Here is a 10677-nt window from a genome sequence, read left to right on the forward strand (position 1 = left end):
CGGTTCGAGTCCCGGTTGCTCCACTTCTGATCCAGCTCTCTGCTATGGCCTGGGAAAGCAGTGGAGGATGGCCCAAGTCCCTGGACCCTGCACCCACCTGGGAGACCCAGAAGAAGCTCCTGGCTCCTGGCTTCGGATCGGCACAGCTGCAGCCATCTGGGGAGTGAACCAGCGGATAGAAGACCTCTCCTTCTCTCTCTCTGCCTCTGCCTCTCTCTAGCTCTGCCTTTCAAATAAATAAATCTTTTTTTTTTTTTTTTAAAGGTAGCAGACGGGAGAGTCCAGTGCCTGTAGGAGATTGCACTGGCTTTGCACTTTTCAGGAGTTTGAATCTGTTTCTGGTTTATTTATTTGAGGGAGAGGGAGAGATAGGGGCTGATGCCTTCTCTCGCTCTCGCTCTGTCTCTCTCTCTCTCCCCCCTCCCTCTCTCTCTCCCCCTCTCCCTCTCCCTCTCCCTCCCTCTCTCCTTTTATTTGCATTTCTTGAAAACCATGGATAAAAGGGAAACTGAGTCACTATTCCCAGCCTGCTCCGAGTGAACCAGCCAGGTCTCACACCCCACAGCAGCCTTGGGAAGCCTCTCAGTTTTTGCCGTTCCTTGTCAGCCCCGCTCCATGTGTCTGCTGATTCAGATCCCGTTCTGAGCTCCCGGCCACCCCCCCACTTCTCAGGTCTGGTCTCCAGCGCCTTGCCCGCTTCTGCCAGGAGGCAGGAGCTCCTCCCTGGAGGTGAGGGACACGCGGCCAACCAATCCCAGGGCTGGGAGCACACAATCCCGGCACCTGGACGTGTCCCCGAAGTGCCGCCTTCCCTTCTTCCCCACCCCTCTCGCCTCTGCTCACTGCCAGCATGGTGGTTCCTGGAACTATGGCAGAGGGAGGCACTGGCTTCCCCAGCAACCCACTCGGTCCCCAGTTGGATTTTGTGGGCCCACCATCAACTTTCCCAGAAGAAGGTGAGACGTCGAGAGCTTGGAGTTTCGGTATTCAAAGGAAGGTCTGTTGTCACTCAACCACTCAGTCACTCATTCATTCATTCAGCAAGCATATACTGGGCACTTGAATGCATCTACCACAGGGACAGCAGTTCTGAATGGAAAAAGATGGGTGCCAATCTTGGGCATGTCTGGTCTGGTCTAGGGACCCAAAGGTGTTGGCTTGTTGTCCCCTCGAGGGAGCTGAAGGCAGCCCCAGGGCTTAGGAGGCCTGGATCAGGCTCCCTAGCAACTGTCAGGTGCCTCCCATGCCGTCCCTGAGCCCAGCTGCTGACATAAACCCCTCTTCATGACCCAGTGACCACGAGCTGCGACTGTCAACAGGCGCTGCTGAGGCGTGAAGAGCAGGTGGCCAGGCAGCTCCGGGCCAGGGACTCCAGAACACGGGCAGCCCCCCGCCCAGCCCCAGACCTCCCCGTGCCCCCAGGGCCTGGGCTGCCTGAGTGCCCGCCATGCAACCTGCAATGAGTGGGCAGAGCGGCCCGGCCGGTGGCACCGCGCAGAGGAGCTGACAGACAGACGTGCCGGCGCAGCTGTGGATGTCTGAACAGACTCGGGGCAAGAGGAACGCAGAGGTAGAGGAGGGGCTGGGGAGGAGGGGTCAGGACGGCCAGCTAAGATGGCGACGCTGCGTAGAGACCCCGAGGACAGGGTGCTGCAAAGGGACCTCCAAGAGCTCATGGGTTACGACGCCCACATTCCACATCAGAGCTCCTGGCTCGACGCTCGGCTCCAGCTCCCCGATGCTGGCAGGGTCCCTGCCACCCACATGGGAGACCCCGGATGGAGTTCCCTGCTCCCCGCTGCGGGCCTGGCCATCGTGGGCATTTGGAAAGAGAACCAGCAGGTGGGAGCTCTCTCAAGAGAATGAATGCTTTGTAAACTCATGGGAAAGAGTGGAATGGACAGGCAGACTACTTGGATGCCAACAGCCGTGAAGTCCATGCGGCTTCTTCATAACAGGTGTTGTTGGCCAGAGGCAGCAGCGAGACAGACAGACGGAGACGGACAGACGCACACAGACCCAGGGACAGAGAAAGCAGAGGACTTTTTCCCCTTTCTTTTTCATCTGTCCAGACAGACAGGCACACAGGGAGAGCTCCGATCGGCGGGCTCAGTCCCCCAAACACAGACGCCTGCACCAGCCAGGACTCACCCCAGAGCTCCAAGGGGGTGGCAGTCATGGGAGCCCTCACCTGGTGCCTCCCAGGGTCTGTGTTACTCTGGTATCTAACCACTAGGCTACATGATCATCTCCGGGACCTTTATTTTCTTTAAGATTTATTTTATGTATTTGAAAGAGTTACAGAGAGAGAGAGAGAGAGAGAGAGAGAGAGAGGTCTTCCATCCCCTTCTTCACTCCCCAAATTGAGCTGGTCTGAAGCTGGGAGCCAGGAATTTCTTCCAGGTCTCCCACGTGAGTGCAGGGGCCCAAGGACTTCAGCCATTCTCTGCTGCTTTCCCAGGCCATAGCAGGCAGCTGGATCAGAAGTGGAGCAGCTGGGATTCGAACTGGTGCCCATATGGGATGCCGGCGCTGCAGGCTGGGGCTTTAACCCTCTGGGGCCTTTTTAAATCTTGCCTAGGAGAGCTTCCTGGGTGCTCAGGGGACCCCACAAGGAGGTGAAAGAGCTGTTGGTCCCCAGGGGCTGAGAGAAGAAAGTTAAGCTGCCACTGGGAGGGGTCCCCTGTGCTCCAGTGAGTGCCACCCGTGACCTCACCCAGGCACCCCAGGGAGGAGTGCACTGGGACGTCCATGCAGCCCAGTGGGCGCACAGCAGAGACCACTACATGCTCACTCCAGCACCAGCCACGAGGGCGCTTGCGTGTCCCTGGCCTGCCTCCTCCTTCCCGCCCTCGTGGGTCATAACCCCAGAGGAGGGGGGATGGAGGTGCCCCGTCTCCCTGACGATGCCCGCTGCTCCTTCGAGCAGAGGGAGGTCCTGGTCCCACAGCAGAGAGTTAGCTGCGAGGGAGCCCAGGCTCAGGGGGAAGAGGAGCGGGGCTGGGCACAGGCAGACAGCCGAGTTGCAGCTGTGCCCCTTCGTGCCAGCCAACCGCTCCCCGGAGACCCCGCCTCCTTCCCTTGGCCCTCCCCAGTGGCCCCATTGCTGCCTCAGACCCTCGCTTCCTGCTGTCTGGCCTCAGCTCCCGCTGGGACGCCCCATTAGCTGCTCACCCAAGCTGCCAGTGCCGGGGCTAATGGCCCTGCCTCCCTGCCTCCCCGCCCTCCCCACCCTTCCGGCAATGTCCTGCTGCAGCCCCGCGGGCACACTTTGAGCCTCAGAGACATCTGGCCGTGCCTCCAGGTGAGTCCCTCCGTCTGTGGCTCCTGTTGTCACCAACGGTTGTGCCCCAGAGCCCTGCTCCTCTGGCCAGGTGCCCCCGGGGGCCCGCTAAGGTCACTCCCATGACCCTTATTGGACTGGCCCAGGGCACTCCCTCTGCCCATCCCTCCATCTCGCCCGGAGCCCGGCTTCTCTTTTCCTCGGCTCGGGGTTGTCACCAGCCCTCCTGCCTCCAGCCTGGACAGCCACGGAGAGGCAGGGTGGGGAAGGGGAGCAGCCCCTCCTCTTGCCAGGGCATGGGGGGGAAGGCAGTGAACTCAGGACTCCCACCCCTCCCCCAGGAAAGCACGCACTGCGGGGCCGGCGGGTCCTGAGGTCTCTCCCGCCCTTCTCTCCCCAGTCCCCTCGCTCCGTCGGGATCGCACCGTACCCTCGTCGCCCTGTTGCACCCTGAAACTGCTCTTGTGTAAGCCGTGATATGGTGGCCCTGGGGCCGAGGATCAAGGCCTAGAGGTGCTCGCTCCCCACCCAGGCTCCCGGCCCCCGCCCCCCCGCCTCCGGGCCCCCAGCCGCCCCACTGGCCTCCATCCGAGGGACCAAGGGACGCGGCGCCGCCCAGCCACGAGCGGAGGACACAGCGCGTCGCGCCCAGCAGGAGCCGTGGAGGCGGCAGCCAGGGCCCATGCAGCTGCCCCCCCAGCTCTCCTTCGCCCTCTACGTGGTGGCCTTTGCGCTCGGCTTCCCACTCAACGTCCTGGCCATCCGCAGCGCTGCGTCCCAGGCCCGGCGCCGCCTCACCCCCAGCCTGGTCTACGCCCTCCACCTGGGCTGCTCGGATCTCCTGCTGGCCATCTCCCTGCCCCTGAAGGCCATGGAGGCCCTGGCCTCAGGGGCCTGGCCGCTGCCCGCCGCCATCTGCCCCGCCTTCGCCCTGCTCCACTTCTCCCCGATCTACGCCGGAGGCGGCTTCCTGGCGGCGCTGAGTGCGGGCCGCTACCTGGGCGCTGCCTTCCCCTTGGGCTACCAAGCCTTTCGCAGGCCACGCTACTCCTGGGGCGTGTGTGCGGCCATCTGGGCCCTCGTCCTCTGTCACCTGGGGCTGGTCTTCTGCCTGGAGGCGCCAGGAGGCTGGCTGGACAACAGCACCAGCTCCCTGGGCATCAACACCCCGGTCAACGGCTCCCCGGTGTGCATGGAAGCTTGGGACCCAGCGGCGGCCGGCCCCGCCCGCCTCAGCCTCTCTCTCCTGCTCTTCTTTCTACCCTTGGCCATCACAGCCTTCTGCTACGTGGGCTGCCTCCGGGCACTGGCCCACTCGGGCCTGAGCCACAGACGGAAGCTGAGAGCAGCCTGGGTGGCCGGCGGGGCCCTGCTCACGCTGTTGCTCTGCTTGGGACCCTACAATGCCTCCAACGTGGCCGGCTTCCTGCGGCCCGACATGGGAAGCCACTGGCGGAAGCTGGGGCTCATCACAGGGGCCTGGAGTGTGGTCCTCAACCCACTGGTGACCGGCTACCTGGGAAGGGGTCCCGGCCGGGGGACAGTGTGTCTGGCGCGAGCGCAAGGAGGAACATTGCGGAAGTAGCAGCCCCTGCTGGGGGCGGGAGAGCCTGGTTGCTTCCCCACGCCCCCGCTGGGAGCTGGCCCCCAGAAACTGCAGGGCGGCCTCGCCCAGAGCCGGTCCCCCAAGCCACTGGAGAGGACGCCGACCCAGCAGGGAGAGAAGATGGCAGGCCAGGAGCTGGGTGGCAGGACCGAGGTAAGCTCACCTCTGCTGGGGCCGGGGGCAGAGGCCCGGTTCCCGAGGGAAGGGGGAGGGAGGCTTGTTTCTGATCTCCAGGACAAGGGAGGTGCCGCATCCCTGGAGAGGCCCTTTGAGAAGCAGCCCCAGGCTCGATGAGGACTCTGCTATACCATCTTGACGTCACTAGGGGGCAGCACGAGAGCTGTGAACAGGAAGTTGGTGGGAAAGGTTTCCTTGGGGGAGGGAACAAGGTAGACAGAGTTGCACCAATCCAGGAGGCGGGTCTCCAGCAGGTGTCTCATTCACCTGCACACACCCTCTGGCTTAGCCAGGGACTGCTGAACAGGTGCGCAGGTTGTTGGCCACCCGAGGGTGCCACGCAGGGAGAGCAAACCCTCCCAATTCCAGCCTGCGCTTTGCCCGGCAAGCCAGGTTCTGCCTTGCCACCGCCCGACGCGGACAGACACCGCCGTCATGAAACAGCACGGAAGGGGATGCCTGGCCCTCGTTCGCACAGGGCCCAGCGGGAGGCAGCACAGTACCTGGGCCAGGTGGACCATCACCTTCACTCTGCGCGGGGAAGGAGCTCGCCTGAGGCCATGGCAAGGAGCCGGTGGGAGCAGGACTGGATCCGTCCCCACCAGCTGGGGGGGGGGGGGCATCTGGAACATGGGCAACACCATCACGCAAAGGTCAAGGTGGCACTCAAACCCGTGGGAGGGACAGCGGAGAGACAGGCACCTGTCCGTCTGTGATGAGGAGCCACAGTGGAGGACCCAGAGTCAGGAGGGTGAGCCCAGGAATGCAGAAGCAGAGCAGAGGGGAGCTGTGTGGTGGGCGGTCATGAGCCCGTTTATACCAATCATCTCTTTTTAATGTCTCGAAGGGCAAGGGGCTACGTTTTATTGGATGCTATGTCTCCTGCACCTTGAAGGGAGACTGGCACATAGTAGGTGCTCAGGAAATCTGGTTGGATGAATGAATGCTCATAAGAGCCCCCCAAAAAAGGTTTATTACCCTTACTTTGTAAGTGTGGGAACAGGTCGGCCAAAGAAGCTGACTGACTTTGTGTGGAAGCCAGCAAGCTCCGGACCTGGGCAGGGGTCACCCCTGAGAAGTTCAGTAACAGCAGCCGTGCTGCCGCCGGTCCCAGTGCTGGGGGCAGCTCCGTCTTCCCACCGCTCCCGAGCACCTGCCGGCGGCTGGGCCACCGTTCCCGGGTACCTGGGCCTCCTTCTACTTAGGCCAGAAGCCAGGTCCTCCCAAGAGCCCACAAAGGCCTGCGTGTTCTGCCCCCACCCTCCTCTCCACCCCATGAGCCCCAAATCTTCCACCACATCCCCCCGCACCTCTGCACCTGCCGTTCCCTCTGCCTGAAATGGTTTCTCCAGGGGCTCTTTGCTTCTTTAGTGTTAATATCTTCAATTTGCTATTTATTTATTTAGAGAGACACAGGGACACAGAGAGTGACTTCCCGTCTGTGGAAGTCCCACTCCCCAAAGGCCCACACAGCAGGGTTTGAGCCAAGGCTGATGCTGGGAGCTGTGCGTTCCATCCGGGCCTCCCCCAGAGTTGGCTGGAACCAGGTTACTTGAGCCATCACAGGGTCTCCTAGGCTCTCCCAAGGTCTGCATTGGCAGGAACCTGGAGCTGGGGACGAGAGCTGGGTGTCAAACCCAGGTACTCCAACATGGGACGCGAGTGTCCCAATTGGCAGCTTAGCCACCAGGACAAACACCTGCCATTATTATTCATACTCGTCTCATTGTAACTACCTGCAACCCTCGGAGACAAGCCCAGAGCAGCACCGGGGGCTCCAGCAGCCAGCATCTCAGCGCTCGCCGCCTCAAGCCAGGCTCCGTGCCAGCGCCTGATGCACGTCAGCATTCTCACCTCTGAGATGGGTTCTGGAACCATCCCTGTTTGCAGGTGTGAACGCAGGACACAGAGTATTGAGTAGAAAGCTAGGAAGAGACCGCGCTGGCCGGGAACCCAGGCCCCTGGCTCCGGAGTCCAGCCCTCCATCACCGCCTCACGCCTCCTGCAAGGCCAACGCACAAGAAGTGGACAAGATCCAAGGGGAGGGCAGGGCAGGCGGGGCCGAGGCCGGCGTGGACCTGGCTCGGACACCCTGGCTGCAGCTGCCCGAGGAGGCAGACGCACAGTCGTGGAATTTGCTCCTCTTTGCATACTGGCGCAGCCCTGGTAACAGAGCTCAAGGCATCTTTTGTGCCATTGATCCATAGCGGGTGACGTCACAAGCCCTGCCAGGTCTTTAGCGTTTGTGCCAGATAACCCTGGCTGCCCGTGCTCACTCCGGCGGAGGAGACGGCCAGCTCTCGGGCTCTCAGATCGACAGGTGAGCGTGGCGGCGTGGGGCAGAGGGAGGGGTTTGGTGTGAAGGAGCACTCTGCTACTTTTTGCACTGGCGGAAGGGGCAGGAGTCTGGGCAGGTGACCCCGCTGGGGTGTGGACCCATAGAGGGTGGGGGTGGCGGCTGATGGGGCAGATGCTCCAGGGGCTATGCCCCAGCAGAGCAGCGCCCGTGTCTCTCTCTCACCAGCGGCCATGTCCTTCTTTCCCGGCAATCACTGGCTGTTCTTCTCCGTATACCTGTTCGCCTTCCTCGTGGGGCTCCCGCTCAACCTGCTGGCCCTGGTGATCTTTGTGGGCAAGCTGCGGCGCCACCCGGTGGCCGTGGACCTGCTCCTGCTCAACCTGACGCTCTCCGACCTGCTCCTGCTGCTCTTCCTGCCCTTCCGCATGGTGGAGGCGGCCAGCGGCATGGGCTGGCCCCTGCCCTTCATCCTCTGCCCCCTCTCGGGCTTCCTCTTCTTCACCACCATCTATCTCACCTCCCTGTTCCTGACCACCGTGAGCGTCGAGCGCTTCCTGAGCGTGGCCTACCCGCTGTGGTACAGGACGCGGCCCCGGCTGGGCCAGGCCGCTCTGGTCAGTGGGCTCTGCTGGTTCCTGGCCGCGGCGCACTGCAGCGTGGTCTACATCACCGAGTACTCCGGGAACGCCTCGCGCAGCCAGGGCACCAACGGCACCTGCTACCTGGAATTCCAGGAGGACCAGCTGGCCGTCCTCCTGCCCGTGCGCCTGGAGATGGCTGTGGTCCTCTTTGGGGTGCCCCTGCTCATCACCAGCTACTGCTACAGCCGCCTGGTGTGGCTCCTCAGCCGGGGAGCCAGCCAGAGCCGGCGCCGGCGGGTGGTGGGGCTCGTGGCTGCCACACTGCTCAACTTCCTCGTCTGCTTTGGGCCCTACAACGTGTCCCATCTCGTGGGCTACGTGCAGGGCGAGAGCCCGCCGTGGAGGAGCTACGTGCTACTACTCAGCACCCTGAACTCCTGCGTCGACCCGCTCGTGTACTACTTCTCGTCGTCTCGCTTCCAGGCCGACTTCCAGCAACTGCTGAGGAGGCTGGCGGGGGGCTGGAGCCCTTGCAGGCAGGAGTGCACCGTGGAACTGAAGGTCCAGGCTGCAGGGGGCGGGCAGGTGCAGGACTGTCCATTGTAGCCGGTGGGTGGGGTGCGGGGGCTCCAGGAAGTCTGTGGGTGCGGGCCCAGAAGTCTGGGCTGCAGCTAGGTCCTCTGGGGGCAGACCAGGTGCAGTGTGGGGTTCACACCCCAGGGCGGTCCCTGGCTCAAAGGGGGGCAGGACTTTGCATGGCAGGTGGGAGTGGGGGCAGAGTAGGCACCCAGCCTTTCTGAGGGTGTGCTTGCCGAAGGCCAGCGCCCACTCACCTCTCTTCCCCAGTGGCTATGGGGAGAAGCCACCACGGGGAGCGATGGCTTGGAGAACCATGAGTCCCCCTAACGCAGCAGGCTAGGTGAGGGAGGCATTCAGAGCAGGGCTCAGGGCAGGACAGAGCTGCCGGAGTGTGGGGGGAGCCACCCCTCTGAGCTGCCCCTCCCCACGCAGGCAGGCAGTGGGCAGCCAGGGCTCCAGCCTTGCCACGCGTGGGCTTGTCCATGAATGCTCAGTACAGTCAGGCCTCCAGGAACATTTATGAACAGGGACAGGCGAGAAATTACCCCAATAAATTTGGTAGCAAACAAAAAAGGAGCGGTCTCTCCTTATTCTCCCGTGGTGGGTGGAGGGAGGAACACGTGCGCCCTGAAGGGAAAGAGTTAAACCAGCAGCACCCTGAGCCAAGAGAATAAAAATAGCAGCTGGCCTGGCCTGGCCTGGCCCCTCGGCTCATCTCGTCCTTGTCTTCTACCCCTGCAAAACCGCAAGGTGGGTACTAGCGCTGCCGCTGTCTGCCAGATGGGGCCACGGCTCGGGAAGGCAACGCCTCTTCCCTGAGGTCCTGGAGCCAGTGAGTGCGGCAGCAGGACTGGAACTCGGGTTTAGCCGACTCCAGAACCCAGGACCCTAACCCACCCCACTGTCCACCGTCAGCCCAGGTCATCTGCAGGGAGCTGGCCCAGTCCAATCTCCAGAGCCGGAGGCAGCCCCAGGGCCCACGACCGTGAACAGGCCACGGCGAGGGAGCAGCTCTGCCACAGCTCACGTCTGGGCTGACGGGGCCCCGGGAGGAGACTGGAGATTTCAGCCGTCGAGTGTGGCCGGAAGCCCAGGGAAGTCACCCAAGAAGTTACTGAGAAACTGGCAAAGATGGCTCCATCTGTTTGGTAGGACGTTAGAAATCAGCCTGTGTGGGTGTGAGACGGGCAGAAGAAACCAGCACCTACTGTGGAAGCCCCAGAAGCCCAGCATTGTGCACTTCAGAGTCCTGCCCAGACCCTGCTAACCTCCCCGGTGGTCCCGCCCTTCCCCCCAAGGGAAGCTCCCAGGAGAATTCTCTCTCCTCAGGACCAAAGGGGGCAATACAACCGTCTCAGGGCGCCAGCAAACCTGGGGAGGACTTTGCTAATTTACTCTCCACAAGACCCTTTATCCTAAAGGAGAAGGGGCAGGGGGTAAGGAGCCTCCCTTAAAAACCCGGAGTCTAAACAAAGACGGTGCACTCAGCCCTCTGCTCTCTGCTGAGCCGCCCGCCCAACCCGCCCAGGAGTATTCTAGCCATCAACCATGCGACCTCGCTCCCCCCAACTCCGAGTGACTGGGTGCTCTCTCCCTGTCCCTTCCGTTCTGGCGGATGCCCTGTCCCCCAAAAAATCTTATCACTCCGCTCTCTGTCTCATGCCTAAAATTCGTTCTTGCGTGAAGACAAGAACTCACGCTTTTTCTCCGGTGACAAATCTTCAGCCTGTGCGTGCAGGGTTGAGCCGACGGCCCCTCAGCCTGTGCGCGTGTGCCTGGCGGCACCCACGACACAAGTGACTCTGCTTCCACTGGATTCTGCGAAGGAGGCCGGAAGGAGAGCGGGTCAAGGCCCCCAGGAGGCAGAAGCGGGTCCAGGGCAGACAGAACTTGGGGGCCAGCAAAGTTCTTTCCAAGAAGCACCAAAGAGAGGAAGCAGAGCATCAGCGCAGGGAGAGACTCCTGGGCAGGAGACCCGGAAGTGGGAGATAAGATTTGGGGGGGGGGGTCGGAATTAGGTAAAGGGTGAGGAAGCACTTCTCCCAGCTTCCTGTCTGACAATGGGACGCCCTTGCTTTAGAAAAGGGGGCTGTGACGGTCGCACGTTCCCCTCACTCCGGTGCTGTAGTTCATCTTGTCAGGACTGTCACAG

The 10677-nt window shown here is 62.2% G+C and overlaps 2 protein-coding genes across 2 annotated transcripts; both read left to right on the forward strand.

Annotated features, from left to right (window-relative positions):
- The first annotated feature begins 259 nt into the window (after window positions 1-259).
- FFAR1 (free fatty acid receptor 1) lies at window positions 260-7498 on the forward strand. The gene is made up of 2 exons (XM_089319705.1): window positions 260-3304; window positions 3684-7498. The coding sequence occupies exon 2, from the start codon at window positions 3966-3968 to the stop codon at window positions 4866-4868; it is 903 nt and encodes a 300-aa protein (XP_089175831.1). The 5' UTR covers window positions 260-3304; window positions 3684-3965; the 3' UTR covers window positions 4869-7498.
- LOC100351706 (free fatty acid receptor 3) lies at window positions 7496-10022 on the forward strand. The gene has a single exon (XM_017338154.4). It carries the CDS (start codon window positions 7551-7553, stop codon window positions 8550-8552), a length of 1002 nt encoding a protein of 333 aa, XP_017193643.4. The 5' UTR covers window positions 7496-7550; the 3' UTR covers window positions 8553-10022.
- The last annotated feature ends 655 nt before the right edge of the window (window positions 10023-10677 follow it).

Source organism: Oryctolagus cuniculus, chromosome 18 (genome assembly GCF_051225735.1).
Source record: "Oryctolagus cuniculus isolate XC-2025 breed Fujian yellow rabbit chromosome 18, ASM5122573v1, whole genome shotgun sequence".
Lineage (NCBI taxonomy): Eukaryota > Metazoa > Chordata > Mammalia > Lagomorpha > Leporidae > Oryctolagus > Oryctolagus cuniculus.